Source organism: Oenanthe melanoleuca, chromosome 1 (assembly GCF_029582105.1).
Source record: "Oenanthe melanoleuca isolate GR-GAL-2019-014 chromosome 1, OMel1.0, whole genome shotgun sequence".
In the NCBI taxonomy this organism is placed as follows: domain Eukaryota; kingdom Metazoa; phylum Chordata; class Aves; order Passeriformes; family Muscicapidae; genus Oenanthe; species Oenanthe melanoleuca.
In genome coordinates, this window is record NC_079333.1 from 23962871 (window position 1) to 23980314 (window position 17444).

The 17444-nt window shown below is 47.1% G+C and overlaps 1 protein-coding gene across 3 annotated transcripts in view; it reads left to right on the top strand.

The window, feature by feature from the left end:
• The window catches only part of VANGL1 (VANGL planar cell polarity protein 1), a 57030-nt gene extending 39787 nt beyond the window's left edge, over positions 1 to 17243 (top strand). For 2 of the 3 annotated variants that reach the window (XM_056485257.1, XM_056485273.1), the window contains exons 6-8: positions 221 to 353; positions 2319 to 2553; positions 3757 to 9705. In XM_056485257.1, the coding sequence (XP_056341232.1) occupies positions 221 to 353; positions 2319 to 2553; positions 3757 to 4017 (629 nt within the window). In that variant the 3' untranslated portion in view covers positions 4018 to 9705. Of the gene's footprint in view, positions 1 to 220; positions 354 to 2318; positions 2554 to 3756; positions 9706 to 9850; positions 9915 to 11232 lie in introns of those variants that run through there. The other variant, XR_008839879.1, reaches the window with a different exon arrangement.
• The last annotated feature ends 201 nt before the right edge of the window (positions 17244 to 17444 follow it).

The following is a 17444-nucleotide window of genomic DNA, read 5'->3' on the forward strand; positions in this document are numbered from 1 at the left end:
AGCTTCCCTTGTCCATCTGCCAGAGTGCCCTCTCTAAGCCTGTGCTGCAGGGTTTCTACTGGAGCTCCTGAGGACTGGGGCATGGTTTATAGCGCTGGCTGGGAAGGCTGGAGCCCCAGAGCACGTGTGACTGCTGCCGTGGGGCGCTGCTCTGTCCCAGCGGCAGCCCTGTGGCACTAACATCACCTTTGTCTCCTTTGTGCCCATCCTTGCCCCGCAGGCCCGGGTAACAATGCGTCGGGGCAGTCCCGGGCCATGATCGCGGCCGCCGCCCGGCGCCGGGACTCCAGCCACAATGAGCTCTACTATGAGGAGGCTGACCATGAGCGCCGTGTGAAGAAACGCCGGGCAAGGTAAAGCCGCCCTGTCCCGGGTGCTGCTGTGAGGCTTGACCACGTGGGGCTTGCCCATCCTGGAGGGTTGCCCCCAAGCCACCATGAAGGGCTGGCTGTAAATCTGGCACAGGGAAGAAGCTTATGAAACCCAGGTACATAAAGGATGCTGATAGCTTGCAACTGGAATTATCCAAAGAATGTGCATGCAGCTGAGCTCGTGTTTATGAGGCCAATAAGCTAATGGAGTGTCATGGGTTAGGGAGCAGTCCAGTGCTTGACAAGCCTGTAGTTACTTGCTGTAGGAAATACCATTATTTTTGCCTGTACCCAGGCTTGTCAGCTGAAGTTATCCAGGGACAGGATCAGTGGAGGGCTTGGTGTTTCCCATTCATGGGTGAGAAGAATATTTGTGTTTGCAGGCTAGTCAAAGAGACAGTTTGACTGGCTTTCAGTGAGTTGAGGAGGAAAGACTTGACCACAAGCAGTTACATCTTATTTTTGAACATAGATATGTCTTCTGCCAGTCATACTTAGGCTTCAGAGTTGATGCTTTGTTGAGGTGACCCTCAACAAAGACAGTGCCTGTTTGCTCAGGAGCCCCATTGCAGTCTGTAGTTAGCATACCTAACAGTCTGAGGCAAGTTGCTTATGGGCAGGCTCCCCTGAGCAGAGCTGTATTTGGAAGGAATGTGTCATAACTGGAAAGAGCTGGCTTGTTTTGAGTTTTCTTTTGACAGTTTGTTTCACTGAAAAAGTGCTGGCACTACATCCCCTTCTTGCCTGCTTCAATCTGACCTGTGCTCTATAGCCTCTATCTTTTAGGCCCTCTTCCAGCCTTGGACCAATAGGAACTTAAACTTGCCATTCTCTGAAGTGTTGCATCCAAACTTGGGCACATCTCCTGTGCTTGCTGAGTTTGGTTGAAACAACTGCTTAGTCAGAAGGAAGCCATCAGTCACTAGATATGGCCAGATGTTTCAGGCCAGGAGTTTAAAACCACCTCCCCCATGTCAAATTAAACAAAATGGGCAAGGGTCAGGGCTTCTTGTGCTGTTCCTCATGTGCAGTCTGAATGCAGTATGCTATACCTCTGCTTGTGGTGAGGCAGCTGACCCTGACTTTTAGATGCATTGGATATTGAGATCGTTGTAGACAGTCATTGGTGACTTGAGAGGAAATTAATTATAAAACAAGTCTTGTCTGAAGAGTTCTGTTGGGTGGCTCTTCCATTACTGTTTTTTCATCACTAGCTGCAGTGCAGCCCCTCACTTGCAAGTTAGCCCAGTACTAAATAATGAGTGTCATAAGATATCTGTTCCCCTTTTATGGTGTGGTCTTGGTGTTTGCTCACCTGCGCCAACACAGGAATGCTTTGCAGAAGATGCCTTTAGCTACAGTGTTAGGAGTGAAGATGGAGAAGTGCTTTCACCCTTGCTGTTCAGTGGAGGGGTGCAGGGCAGTCATTGGGCAGCATGAGCTCTGCACCAAGCTGGTGCAAATGGAAGCAGACACCAGCTTTTGAGCACTGAGTGGGAGCAGCCTGTGTCCTGGGGCACACTGGGGTGTGGTCAGCCTCCCCCTGAGTGCTTGCCTGGCCTGTGCTTCATGCTGCAGTCCTGTGTGCTGGGATCACTGTACTCAGATGCGCATTAAGCACAAGGACAGCTGTGTCTTGTTTGAGTCATGTAGCTGATTTTTATGCTGTGTTGGCAGAACCAAGTACAGTGCTCAGGACTTTACAATCTTAATCCTGGTTTATGGCCATCAATTGCTGGATGGCTCGGACAAGGAAGTTTTCGAAAAGCTGCTGTGTACCCTTCAGACTGTCAGTAGAGAAGATTCTGTGTAAATTGGTGGCAGGCAGTGACTTGATAGCAGATGGGAATAGGAGGCTTGTAAATCCTGACTCCCAGGCTCTGCCTTAACCACAGACCCATTCTACTTCTTGTTATGACTCTTGCTGTCCTGATTTTTTTGCTGCAGGCTTGTGGTTGCAGTAGAAGAGGCTTTCACTCACATCAAACGCCTCCAGGCAGAGGAACAGCAGAAAGCTCCAGGAGAGATGATGGACCCCCGAGAAGCAGCCCAGGCCATCTTCCCCTCCATGGCAAGAGCTCTGCAGAAGTACCTTCGCACCACCCGTCAGCAGCAGTACCACAGCATGGAGAGCATCTTGCAACACCTGGCCTTCTGCATCACCAACAACATGACACCAAAGGTAATGAATGCTTTCTCTAATGCTTCAGGAGGGGTGGAGAAGGGGATGGCACATCTGTGTGTGTGAGCAGAAAAGAAAGTTATCAGGGGAGGTGAGTGAAGGCTTTCGTAGCTGCTCCCTGTGAATTGACCAGCATGGTGTAGGTTGCATCATGTTTTGAAGGGAAGTAATATTTTCTCTGCAGCATCTTCTGTCTCTTTTTATCTGAAAGTGCCTCTGAGGTGTTTGTTCTTGAATCCAGTTCAGCAAAGGGAATGCTTAATAAATGTTTGAAAGGGTGGTGCTGAGTCACAAGAGTTTTCCCAGCTGGCTTGTGGTAGCAGGATGATGCAGGTAGCAACCTGCAAAGGTCTTTTTTGGTTTTCTGCCCTCTCCGCCTTGCTGCGTTTTGGACTGCTAATTATTGCCTAAATCTCTGTCTCTCTGGCAGTGTTTCTAATTAATGAGCTGCTTGATCAAACATAGTTTGCTGCTTCATGCCTAGACTGTGACTGTTGACTTGCAGACACAGGGAAGGACTGAATGATAAGGGAAGCACGTCACACAGTTCCCCTCCCATCTCTACTTTCCCTTCTAAGAACACCTTATGGTCCTAGGGAAGGGTTATTCTTGGACATTCACCCAGGACTTACTGCAGCAAGAGCAGAAATGCTATCAAGAGATGGGGCTTAGCACCCTCTCACTGTGAGCCACCTGGGACCTTGCCCAGGTGAGAGGATTTCTGCTGCCATTAATATTGCAGAGAGACTTTAAAATACAAGTAAGGTCAAATGATATTTTGTGTTCTGTTTTCAGTTTTGCACCCTCAGGCTGAAAAGGTGGAGACAACTGTTTACTACCTTAGCTTGGCCTGAAGGAGAGAGCCAGCTATCCTGTCTGACTGTCTGGAACTGTAGTTTGGGGATGGTTATGAGGCTGGTAGCGGAGAAGTGACCTCTGCTCTACTGAGCTGCTTGCCAGATGGCAGAAGTCAGGGCTATAGCTTTGCAGAACTTGCTGGGATGGACTGAAAGAGGATCTCCTGATGTTTGTGTCCTGGGTCTGAAAAGCTGAGAGGGACTGGGGAGAAGATGTCTTCTGAAGAATGAAAGCTGAAACAATTTGCAGCATGGCAAGCCCGTGCTCACAGAGCTGTATTTGGGGATGGGAAGAGAGCAGGGCGAGTTGTGGGACTGGTGCTAATCTGTGTCCGGCTCTTGGCAGGCATTCCTGGAGCGTTACCTCAACCCAGGCCCAACCCTCCAGTATGACAGGGATCGCTGGTTCTCCAAGCAGTGGACGCTGGTCAGCGAGGAAGCGGTCACAAGCGGGTTACAAGACGGCGTTGTGTTTGTCCTCAAGTGCTTGGACTTCAGCCTTGTTGTTAATGTGAAAAAAATCCCCTTCATCAAACTCTCAGAAGAGTTCATAGACCCTAAATGTCATAAATTTGTCCTCCGCTTACAGTCTGAGACTTCAGTCTAAGGGATTTTGAGGGTGGGTTGTTGGGAGATTGATTTTGTTTTTTTTTCAATATTGTGCTTTTGGGTTTAATTTCCCCAATGCTGACTGAAACTGGCAGATGATGGACCAGTAATATTTGACCATCTGCACTTTATTTGGAAACGGGAGGGGGGAGTAGGGATATCTTATCTAGAAAGAAATATCTTAAGAGGCAACAGGGTGACTTGGCTCAGTTAGCTCAGCCTTGGAGACAGAACAGATTTTTTTCTTTGCCCCTCTTCCCAGGCATCCTGTAAATCTCATGCTTTCCCTGCACAGTTATGGTGTCAGAGTTGTTGGAGTGCTGCCTTACACCACGCACCCCTGCGCCCTTTTGTCTCTGCTTTTGCCACCTGTGGCTGCTCCTGAGGGCTCATTGCTCACCTGTCCCTCACAGAAACCTCCTGGCACAGGATGCCACAGTCCCTGCTCACTTGGGGAGGAGGGGTATCAAATGGTGGGGGTGTGAGGGGACTTTTTATTCTGTCTTCTTCTCCTCTCTGTGTGCCTCTTGTGTCAGTGCCAGACCTATGGGCATAATGGGATGGTTTCACCCTCTGTGAAATTGCTTGTCTTGAACTGGATCAGCCCATTTGCAGCTCCTCAATTTTTTTTTTTTCTTTATCAGTGCTTGTTAGTGATGTTGTTCTTCATGTCACAGCTCCCTGTTATCTCTCCCCTGCTTTCCTCTGTGTCTGCTTATCAGCATCTTTCTCAGGCATGCCCAAGGCTTCCTGTTTCTATCTCCTCTGTCTGGCTTTCTGAATGTGTTTCTCCAGGCACTGCTGCTTCCTTTTGCACCTGCAAGGGCTGTGTATTTGCACTGGGACAGGGTCACTAAGTAAGCCAGTTTGTGCTGGCTCCTCCTCAGATAAATCACAGACCCTCCCTATGTCTGGCAGCCTCTTTGAGGGGAAGGGGGTGCAGGCAGGAATGTGCCCCTCCCTCTCTAGCCAGCTTCAAGTGCATCTGGAGAAAAGATGGGCAAAAACACTTCCCTCCTTCAGGAGAGGAGTCGGGGAAAGGCTGATCTCTACCCCTTTCACTTTGGAGAACTGTTGTGCTCTGCAAACACTGCAGTGAGTCCTTCCCCACCATATGCCTTCAGCTGTAGCTAAGAAATATCAAACAGTGCCTGAATGTTGAAAATCTGCCTGCCTTTCTTGGCCTTGCTGTACTGTGGGGGTTAATGCTCAGCGGTGGGATCTGCTTCTGAGAGATGCAGTTTTGTTTGTGAGGCAGCCTTTGCCCACCAGTGCAGCTTTCATGTGTGAATTTAGTAACCTGAGTTTGGAAGGTTTGTTTTTAACAGTGAGCCTAAATCGGTGTCTGAAGTCTAATTGCCAGTACAGAGCACAGAGTGACTGGAGTCAGCTGCAAGGCTGGCATTAACCTGAAGGTCTCTTCAGATCCATGTGAATGTAAATGATCAATTCATTCTTCTCAGTCTTTTGCCATGCAAGTATTCCTTATCGAGCAGGATCTGGCTTGCCCTCCATACCAATGTCTTAACAAAGAAGGCCCTAGTTCCAGCAGTGTCTAAGTCAGTGCCTTTCATTGCCAGCCTTCACAGTCTTCTGAGGAGGGCTGTGACAGCCCCTCCTGTCCATTTTGGCCTTTCCCAGCCCTTCCCACGGCAGGCATGGGCTGGCTGGTGCCTACCACAAGGTGGTGGGAGGGAGCAGCCACCTTAAACAGGGATGCTGGGGCTAGGGCAGGAGGGTGCATCCTCTTCCAGCTTCAGCAGCAGTGGAGTTACATGTCTGACAGCACCTGTGGATAGTCCTCTTGGGATCAAGGGAGCATCCTGGGAAGTGAGGGTCCAGAGTGATGATTCCCCATCTAAGTGACACCTGCAGTTTCCTGTGCCTTTCTTACAAGCACGTGGTAGTCTTCTGGTTTCTTTTTAGTCCATGTAGTGTGCCAGACATGGTTGTAAAGAAACTGGATGTCACGTTACAGGATGGGATTATGCCCTTTGCTCTTAAGGGATGGGAAGTAGGTGCTGTTTTCCCTTCTCTAAGCTCAGTGTTTTGTTTTTTTGGCAGATCAGGTTTTCTAGTAGTCTATGTGGGGACTCCTTTATTGATTGGTCCTTGCAGTGTCTTACTTTGAAAAAACAGATTGGTTTATTCCTTTAAAAGAAAAAAAAGAGGACATATAGTATCTTGGCTCTCCTGAAGATATCTGTGCCTGGCTTTTATGATATGAAAAACCAGCAGGGTGAGAGAGACTGGGAGTAGCTTGGGAGACTGTGGAGCACTTAATACCTGTGTGGAGGCTACTGCCTGTGGCTGAGTTGGCTCATTTCTGTGAAGCGAGAACAAGAACCACCTTGCTAGGGGCTTGGGTGTGCCATGTATATGAGAGCACCTTATCACAGGCACATCTGCAAAACATTTTTACTTTCCCAGGATTTGCTTCCCCTTTCCTCTTCCCTGCCCCATGAGGAGGGATTTTCTTACAGTATCTGCTCAGGAAATTAATGTCTTAATTTTGTTAAATCCTTTAACACATGGAGGAACAGACGGAAGCAGCATGTGCTCAGACTGGGTCTGCTTCTTCATCTTTGTGCTGTAGTTCAACACTGCCTTTTCTGCTTGCTGCCAAAAAGGACACTGTCAACAGGGGCCAACTCCTACATTAAATGCTCTTCCCTATATCAGCAGCATGAGTGCTTTGCTTTATAAAATCTGAAGGAGAGGACTCTCTTAAATGGTCTCTTTAGAGATGCAGCCTGCTTAGAGGTGAGGACAGACTGAAATGGGAGTCATGATTCCTGAATGTTCCCTGTTCTGGTATTTTTAGTGACACTTTTCAGGGTCTCTCTTACTTCCCTTCTCCATGAAAAATCAGGGGACTACTGTCATACCTACCTCACTGGAGTGTTGTGAGGCTAAACTCAACTTGTTTTCAAGTGCTTTGAGATCCACAGTTGGATCTGTGGCATCTCTAGGAATTCAAACTGTATAAAAAATACTGAGTGATGAGTGCGGACTGGTTTAATTCTGTTTATAGCCAGCAAACGAGTAAGAATGGAGTAATAGGGAATAAAGCTCTGATCCAGTTCCTGCAGCCCTTACTACTGCCGAGCTTGCCAAGAGCAGTGCATAAATACAACTTGTAGGGTTTGCCAGCCAAGTGCAGGCTGTTCCTCTGAATGCCTCTCCTACCCTGCACTGTCTCCTTGCACATATTTTCCTTCCTCTCTCCCAGTCTGAATGTTTGTACCTAGTTGGGAATTGTGGGGGGTTTATTAGAATTCAAGGATTTTTTTAAGATAACCCTGGTGGTGATGGAGTGGTCAGTGCCCCCTTTGGAGATGATCCTTGTGCTGGACGTCCTTCACTTGAAGCTGAACCATTTGATAGAGTGCTGTGCTGCCCAGCCAGGATGGTGCCCCATTCCTCCTCTCTTCCGTATTGGCATGTTTCCTGTAACTCAAGTATGCTGCTCAGATACTTTAAAGGCTTTGGGTTTTTTGCTGTCAGATTTGTTACAGCCTAAATCCAAAGCCATGCTGAGATCTTGCAAAACCAGATGCAGCTGAGACTTTCAGGTGCTCTAGAGTAGATGGAAATGGTTGTAGGTTTCCATGAAGGCTGGCTTTCTCTTTCCTGCCTGTAAATTGAAAGATTTTAATTTCTTGGAGCTTTCAGGAGTGTAGGGGCAGATAATACTCTTCACATTTTGCCAGTCCTGTAACTGGGCATGGACAGGTGTTACTGTCACATCTGCTGACCTCTCACTGCCGTGCAGTGCATCCATAGGTGCAGATTCTGTGATTCTGTCCTGGGTCTCAGTGTCCTTTCCCACACCTGGAAGTGAGCAGGCAGCACTCTTGGAAGTGTAAGCATTGCAGCACCCCTCCATAACATATCTTCAGGGCTGGGAGGTGCTGAGGCTGCACTTGGAAGCTTGGAGGCAGTGCACAGTAAGGCTCAAGTTTGGAGATCTGAACAAATTCCAACCCTTATGAAGCCTCCAAACCTTTTCCTTTGGGATGGAGCTCTCTGTGCAACACCTTTGGAATCTGCTAAGCACAGCCAAAAAGCTGTAGGGAAGAAATATCTGGAGCTGGTCCTGCCCCACAGACGTAGCTTTGAAAGGTCTCATTTGATATGTCCTCACTTCCAACACTTGCTATTGAAGAAACTGAAAAGATCTATAACTTGCTAAACATGGAAACCTATTCAAGCCAATTTAATCTTGCTCACCAAAACTTGTAATTCTGCCCTTTCCAAAGGATAAACAAAAGTCTTGGAGTCTTTTGCAACAATGCTGTAGTCTGGTCCCAAGCTGGCTCCTCACTTGGGCTCTGCTGCCCAGCCGTGTGAGAGCTGCTCATGGAGTGTGTGCAGGTGTTTTCTCATCCAGCTTGTCTGTTTCTGTGTGCTTTTCCTCCTCTAGTGTGCACATTATACATGTTTAAAGCCTCTAGCCAGACTTGGTGGCTCAGCGTTTCAGCTGTCCTTAAGAAGGAAGTGCTCTTGGAATGGAGCTGGTTTTCGAAAACAAAGGACAAAGGAAACCCCTCAAATTTTGGTTCTGAACAAGATGGCTTTGGGCCATGATGTCTCCTACAGGAGCATGCATCCTCCTGTGTTCAGGCTGCTGCCTCCCATCGACGATGACCAAAAGCTGCCATTTCCTACAGCTGTGAGCGGTGCAGGTTGCTTTGGGTCAGTCCCGGGCGGGGTCCCCACCATGCCACTGTCCTTAAGAAGGAAGTGCTCTTGGAATGGAGCTGGTTTTCGAAAACAAAGGACAAAGGAAACCCCTCAAATTTTGGTTCTGAACAAGATGGCTTTGAGCCATGATGTCTCCTACAGGAGCATGCATCCTCCTGTGTTCAGGCTGCTGCCTCCCATCGACGATGACCAAAAGCTGCCATTTCCGACAGCTGTGAGCGGTGCAGGTTGCTTTGGGTCAGTCCCGGGCGGGGTCCCCACCATGCCAATGGTACAGCTGGCATCACCCACCCGTCTGCATCCCTCCAACAGACTGCATTTTTTTATCCCTGATGCACACGGAGCCCTGTGGGCAGCAGGCAGCCAGCCCTGCCCTGAGTGTGCTCTGTGGAGCCTTCCTTCCCTCTGGCTGCTTCCCAGGCACCTCTCACCAGCACTACTGATGCTTGGGAGTATCTCCTGTGTGCACAGTGGGGAGGTGCTGTGGCCACTACCTGAACAGGCAAAACTGTGAAGGAATCTTACACTCTTCTGTGCCTGTTTCTTTGATTCAGCATTATTGTATCTTGGGGAAGGGAGTGGGAGCAAAATGCCCTTTCCCCACCCTCCTTTATCACTGTGTAATACTTTTTCTGCACACACTGTGTATAGTAAGAAGGGTTTTGCCAAGGTTTTCTAATTAATAGACACTAACCAGCATTTCTTTCTTTTTTCTCTTCTTTGCACATATGACTTTAACTTCAGTGAGTGGTACATGGTCTTTCTGTTCTTTTCTAATTGTGAACTTAAGTAAGCAAATTCTTGGTGTCTGTGACATTAATGCACTGTGGGTTTAGCCTTGTAAATTGTTCTGTTCCAAGCTGGGTTCTCTTAAGTTATAGCTGGATGGGGTTTTGTTGTTTTTTAAACTGAAACATAAAACCATTTTACACTTTGCATATTTTGTACAGTAAAATTCTGGAAATAAACTGAAACCAGATTTGCTTGTCTCACTCCTTTCTCTTACCCTTTCAGATGAAAAAGCTGTTCTGGTCTTCAAGCATTCCTTAGCTGTGGGCAGGAGGGGCCCTGCAAACAAGTAGTTTACCTTTTTTGATGTTGTCTTTTTGTTGCCCTTATTCTAGGCCTTTCTGGTCTGTCCTGCCACAGTAAAATGCAAACTCAGTTATCACTTCTGAAGGAAGGCTGGTAAGTGACTGCTTGGAACACCTGAAGTCTCAAACAATGGGGAACAAAGACAGCTGGGGAGTGGGGCGTGGAGTGGGAACAGGTTTTTCTGCCTCCTGTGTTGTCATACTTTGCACACAAATTATGAAATACAGGATTCACTGTCGAGTTCCTTATTTGGCTCTGTTGGGGAGGAGGAGTTGTGAGGGGCAGAAAAGCCAGTGCTCCTTGTTTGTGTGGATGCAGAGCCTATGCTCTGCTAAAAAGAAGCTGCAGGGATCTCACCTCAACAGCATCCCTGGGTGTGGCTTTCCCACCATCAGTTTCCATCTCCAGCACACCAAGAGCTCAGAAAGATCAAGCAAGGAAATGTGGGAGCAGCTTTTTTGTCTAGATGTTCTTTGGTGCCCACTCTTCAGACAAGCCCAGCCCAGCCCAGCAAATCTCCTTGGTGGCTTCAGCTGCTGGAAAAATCCACAGGATGTTGCTCTTCAGTGAAAAAGAGCGCAGCAGTTGAAGATAAACAGCAAAGATATAAATCCCTGTGGAGAGAAGCAGCCACATGGGTAAATCTCTGCTTGTGGGGAGACAGATGTATTTGGGCTAGAGAGAGTTGAACTAAGGCCTGGGAGGAAGCAGGAAGGGTGAGATGGGGATGTGCTCTGTTCTGCCTCCTGCCCTCCCATGATATCTGCTTTTGATCTGTTCCCCTCATCCTGCTTGTGCTTTGGCAGTGCCCAGCCCTGCACTGTTTGCAGGTCATCTCCCAGAGATGGCCAGGGAAAGGGAAGAGCACTGCTGCTGCCTTGCAGAGCTTGAAATGGGAGTGTAGCTGTTGCTGGTCCCCTCCTGCCCATCAGAGGAAGACCTGACTTGTTGGACCGGAGGTGTGGAGGGAACGGCTCTGTGGGAGTTGGCCACAGATATGTCATGGGAAGATGTAAGCAGCAGGAATTTAACACAAACCAGATCCTGGGCTTGTCAGCCTCGTTCCAGGCTTTTAGCCTTAAGAGCTGTGTCTTTACATGTGAGTTCAGCACACTCTGCTTCATTTCTGGGATAGTGCTGATACCAAATCAACACTTGACTGCTGCCAATTGTGGTGCTTTCTGTCCTGCAGTGGAAGCTGATGGAAGGAACAGGCTTTGCTAGAGAGACTAGTTCCCTTGGCCTTCACCCAGAGCTTACGTATCTGAATCATAAAGGGCTGTGGTATGTAGCTCAGCAGAAATTAGAGCTGAGGGAGTTGATCCAGTTTGGTCAAGTCTTTTCACTGAAGTTGCACAGACCTTTGAGGTGTGATGGAGCCTCAGGTGCAATGTTGGGTTATTTATTACAGATCCAAACCTGTGACAGAAAGGGGATGGAGGTTTTTACTGGAAAAAAAGAACCACTTGGAGGGTCCTGTCATCTTGGACCAGAGGTAAACAAGCACCTTATGCCTGAGGGATATACTGAGCTTGAGGAGGAGATGCTTCTCCTGCAGTGCCCTTCTTGATCATGTAGGCATAAGACACTGGCTGCCCTGAGACTGCACAGCTGTGAGCATGGTGGCTGAGCTGTGGCTTGATTCATATGAAGATTAATTAGCTCTGGTAGGTGATGGGACCAGGCCTTACAGCTGTGGACACTGAGAAAGCATCTCCTGTGAGGAATGAAATAGGAACATGTGGGGCAAAAGGGCCATATGCAGTCAGGGTATAACAAATGCGGTAAGAAAGGGATTTTGTCATCTTCAGCAACTGGCTCCAGAGCCTTGCTTGAAGCACTAGCAGCACCTCACCATGTGATATTGTTAGCTAAATTAATAGTTCAGTGAGACATCTGGCTGTGGAGCGTGATGGGGCTTTAAACCCAAACATCTGGTGCAATGAACTGGTTCTGCTGTCTCAGCCCCAAGTCTCAACTTCTGGGAAGTACAGGATGTTAAACTCAAGGGCTTCCAATGGGTCTTGGAGATCGGGACTGGTGGGGTAGGTGCAAGGGGAGGGGATCTCTCAGCAGGACATGGTGTCTCACAACACCGTCCAGGAAAGGAAAGTGAATTAGGGAATTGGCCAAGCAGAGTGCTTTGATTTGTCTTTCAACAGCACTCCTGACTTTATGTTGGATTGGAAAGGGGATGGGTTTAGGTTACAGTCCTTTCCTGTACTGACAGATAATCCACTGGGGCAAGGGCATCCATTCCCTTTTCATGTGTGCATCCATGGACTGCTGGGTCAGGAGGTGCTGAGAGAAAAGAGTGCACTGTGCACATTGAGTCTGCAGAAGTAGGGATGGTATAGTGGGGTGATGGCATACGTATAAATCATTAGCTGTGGACAAGGTTACCTGAGTTGCTTTGAAAAGCTGTAACAAGTTTTACAGCCCTGCTGTGAGCTTGTGTGCTTTATGTTGATGTGGTACTAGGGGAGTACCTCAATTGGGAAGAAAGCTGTCCCCATCTCCCTGTCCCTCTCCATAGTGAACTTGTAAAAGGTTGGGAGTAGATTGGGTTTCCCCTCCCACCTACTGCTCACATTGTAGTCTGTGTTCATACTGGGGCTGCGAAACCGCCAGCCTACTCCAAAGCCCTGAGCTGATCTTCCTTTCCTCCAAAATCTGGGGACCTGAATGAAGCTATCTGTACAGGACTTGGGGCTTGCTCTGGTTCCAGCTCAGTTAATGAACAACCTGGGGACCCCAGGAGCCCCTCCCACTTTGGCCCTGCTGCTTGTTGGCCTCTCAAAGCCTCCCGAGTGAGTGCTGCCAGTGGGAGAAGGAGAGCAGGTGTTTGCTGCAGAGACCACAGCCAGGACAGAGGGGACAATCAGTCTTTGATCTCTGTGTGGACAGCACTAAATACAACTTAAAAAGGATGGAGGAAGAAAATTTTTACCTTGTGGATGTGCATTTAAGGTAGCTCAATGCATCCACCTTGCTTATGTATCAAAATAATGGAGGGAACAGCAATGCCTCAAGAGAGACAGTAACACAAGGCAACATGAAGTCAGTGGAAGAGACCTTAGACATTAGGGTGTGAGTTTTCCCTCCAGGATCTTTAGGAGCATGAAGACACTGATTTAAAAAAACTGAGACACCACAAAATCCTCTAGGCATGAAGCTACTCTATAAATTGAAACATTTTAAGTTTCTTCCAAAGGCAAGAGTCAGGCTTACAAATGCTTAAACATCTAGTCTTGGTTGTATTTTTTTCTTATTATTTAAAAAGGTAGGACAAATGAAAAGTGGACACATGGGGAGAAAGGAGATGTGTTTGACAAAACACATTTGATTCAGCGTCTTTGAAAGTTTTAAGAGATATTCAGAATATTATGGCTCTTTGGACCTCTCTTCAGCACAAGTCAAATGCTGTAGGAGAGGGAACAAGAAGGAGCTGATTATATGTGGGCCACAGATGTGAAACAGATCTCTTACCTTCTATTTTGTAAAAGCTCATTCTTGAGTTCTCATAATACCAGATCCTACAGTTGATTATAATTTTGCTTTATAAGTGGTTGTGAAAAACTGGTTTAGTAATTCAGTAACTAGAGTTAGAGTGGGAAGCTGTGCAAATTCTTTCAGCAACTTCATTTTGTGGGGACTAAAATGTTCCTCAAACATTTAGCTACCTTTGTTGTTCAATAACCTCTGTCTTTGTCACTAGCAAGAGCAGGACTTTGAATGCCAAATTGAATTTTAAAGCAAAAATCAGAATGTGACACCAGGCAAATTCCAGGGCTGCTCTCTGGTCAAACATCACTTTATTTTTCGACTGTGTTACTGAGGGATGGACTTCATTCAAGCTTTCTCCAAATCCAAAAGAACATGAGGTTGCCCATGGCTATTTAAGTGAGTTACCACCCACGACCAAGGGAGGACTCAGTCAGAACAGCCACTGGTAGTCTCTGGCAGGGAGGTGGCTCTCTGGCTGCTGTTGAATGAGGGATACCGCCTCCAGCAAATTCACCTCCTTCAACTCTGGAGGCTTATTTCTTTTGTGTGAAGCCATGGCACTTGTCTTCTGCTCGGATGGTGTGGTAATGTGATTGCTGATGGCACTGAGTGTTACTGGACTCTTCCCACAGTGACAGCAATCAGGGCTTGGTGTCAGGGTAGTGGTTCCTCATCTAGATTTTTGGGACAGTGAGAAAAGAGGTCCGCTAAAAAATTCTGCTGCTTCTGCCTAGGCTGGTGAAATGGCTTTTCCTTGAGTCTGTCCCACTTGTTGCCCTCAAAATAAAAGCCAGTGACAGCCTTGTCTGGACGTCTTTCTCTTCAGAAAAAGAATGTCCCTCCTCATATTCACAGCTGTGGGGATCCAGCTCAGTGGCAGTTTGTGATGTGAGGGAGGTTGCTGTCTCCCTGGGCTGGGGAAGGGGCAGTAGGGCCAGGGAAGGGCTCTGTCCTTCAGTGACCTTCAGTACTGTGTGCTGTGGGGGTGGGTTGAGGAAGAGGAAGATGGACTACATAGAAATGGAGAGAGAAAATAAATTCAGTAAGGGTCAGAAGAGTAGTAAGTCAAGGGGCATGAAAAGAAGGTGGAAAAGCTGTTTTCTTGTTTTCCATAGCATTAGGGACAATGCCCTTTGAGTTCTTTGCTGATCCCCTTTATCACAGGGGCTTGGCAAGAGAAAGCACAAGGGGTAATGAGGCACCAGAAGGATCTTTGCTTCCATCCCAAGGGCAGTTTGTAATCTGATTCCTGAAATGGGTCTTTAAGCTGCAAAGAAGCTCTCTAGCTTTTTTTTTTTTTTTTTTTTTTTTTTTTTTTTTTTTTTTTTTTTTTTTTTTCTCCCTATAAATAGCTTAGCATCTTTTAAACCTGGCAGAGCGTCTGGGAGCTGGGCCAAGACTTTGCCCTGGACCCTGCCCCATGGTCCCCATTGTCATTAGATGTCATCTTCTGCCAAAGAGGTGTCAGAGTCATCTCACAGCTGTCCCCCAGGGGTGCTGACCAGCCAAGCGTTGCTTTGCTAGAGGTCAGTGGTACAAGGGAGAGGGAGAAGGCAGGGGATGATGCAGTGCAGTGGATTGACCCAGACTCTTTGGTCTCAGGCAGGACATGGTCCTGCTGGCACAGCCTCATTACCAGCGTCACTGCTGTGCTCTGCTGTTTCCAGTTTCTAGCAGCTGGTCTGCACTGCATGGCATGGATGTACCTGGGGTGTGAAAGCAGCCAGGAGGCAGCCTCAGAGGGCTGGTGTGCTTCTTGCCAATTTGCCCATCCTCCTCTTCGGCCCTGCAAGTCCAGGCATTGGTGTGCAACTGGCTGCGTGTGGGACTTCCTCAAAGCCAAAGCTCTGCTGCAGTGGAGAGCAATTCAGATGAAATCTTGGCCTCTTTTCACTGTAAGACTGTAAGTCAGTGGCAGCTGGGAAGTGATATGTTCCTGTCTAATTAATTATTTTCCTGGGAATAAAAGGTGATATTTTCTATTTGGTCTCTGTAATGAATCCATCATTTATTTAGGTATGATGTGCAGACAGACATGGAGAAGCAGCCGATGTCCTCAGCTCTGTGTTCATGGTGTCTGGCTGAGCAGCTTCATTCTGAGATGGGAAGCAGCTGAGATCTCTGGGGCTGTTCCTTTCCCAAGGGAGACAGGAGACTCATCACTCCTCAGAAATATCACAAAAACTGCTGACCCTGAAAACTTGGAGTAATCTGTGATTTCCAGAGTGCCTTCCTTGTGCTTTCCTCCTGCAGCTGTTTCCCAAATCATTGACATAACCTCTGAGCAATTTTGGGTCCACAGAGCCTCTACATTAGTGACTGCTGCAAAGCCAGAAACTTTCTCCTCCATGCTGCAGTATGAGAGCTGAAGTATGTCGCTCTTGATGGGTTTTCCTTCTTCCTTAATTGCAGCCCAGGGTGTGCTGTGGTACAGCACCTCAAACAAACCCCTCAGCTGTGGCCTCCAGCCCAGTGTCTGGGGACTGGGAGAACGTGCTGTATAACTTTGTGTTTTTGCCAGATATCTCATGTTAGGAGGGTCCTCACTGTCACTGGGGACAGCTAAGACCAGGTTTTGGAGTACTTTGGATATTAACTTGACAATGGTGGGTTAATGGTCAGACTCAATGATCTTAGGGGTCTTTCTAACCAAAATAATTGGATGATTCTGTGAATAAACTGATCAGCTTGAAGCGCTCGTGGTTGGATGAGGGCATAATATAATTTATCTGTATAAAGACCTTTCCAATATTTCTAGTTAATATGCCATCATCTGTTTTTAATAAAGGGGTTTTTTGGAGATTCCTCATCCAAATGTGCTGACCTTTTCTTCTCAGTATGGACAGGGTTAGGCTGGCTTTGTTCCTCAGGGCCAGCAGTGCCTTTCAAATGCCTGTTGTTCCTACTTGTGCCAGAAGAGCCCAGGAGCACCTGGGTCTGGGGTCCTGTGTGTCATCCCCATACCACTATGTTACCCATCCCTGCAAGGAAAACATTCAAATTCAAGCTGCCATCTTCTTCACAAGGGGCCTTGCATCATTCAGCAGTTTGGTTATTAGCATCTTGGGGCAGATGAGGTGGGTCTTCCAGCAAACCCCTAGAGGATAAAGCAGAAGGAGAGTGCTGGGCACCCTGTCAGCCAGCAGAGAGTAGGGTGTGAGTGGAAGAGAGGAGGAGACCTCCACACTGAGAGCACCCTGAATTTCAAAACTTTTGAAAGATTGCAGAGCAATCATTTGATTATTCTCCCTGAACAAACTTGGTTCATCTTCCAGGCAATCATAAGGAAGCATGGAAGAGCAAATGTTTGATGTAGGGGCTTTGCTGCCTTGTCTATTCTTCTAACAGACTGTATCTGAAAAGCACATGTTGAGGATTTGATGCTCAACAAGAAGCTAACTTGGCCTACAGTCATCTACCATGTATTCATCTACAGTATTCATTCAAGTGCATGAAAACAGAAAGAAATCCAGCTATGTGTTGTTCATACTGGCATTTTCCACCAAGGGGATATGGCATACCTGGGAACATATCAATACTTCAGCTTTTTTATACCAGTACTTTCAAATTTCTATTTCAGCTAACATAGAGAGAGAGAGTGTCAAAGCTGATCAGCAGGCAGGAGAAAAAAAAATCTATAAAATCTTTCTTTGCAGTTTGTGTGATAAAGGAAATATATATATATATATATATATATATAGTGTGTGAAATATATATATATAGTGTGTAAACCTTATTTCTCATCACATTTATGTAGCTCTGATTTTTCTGTCCCTTGCACTGTTTTTTCCCCTCACATCATGTACTTCTGTCCTAAGCCAGTATAAGGATGGTCAGAACAATCTTTTTGTTTGTAGCAAGAGAGGAAATGTGTACACTACCTGTGCTAGCAACTCTGAACAACTGAAGAACATCTTTATAAATGTATTCATAAAGATAAAACCATTTCTGAACTCTCCACTCATTGCACTATTGCCAAACATAAGAAGCTAAGACAATTGAAATTTGCCAGCATGGGAAAGCAGGGAGACCTAGTGCTGCCACAGTGACCTGCACATGGATGGTGCTGCACTCAACAGGACCATGGTACGGACTCTTTGCTTTGTGAGTCACCCC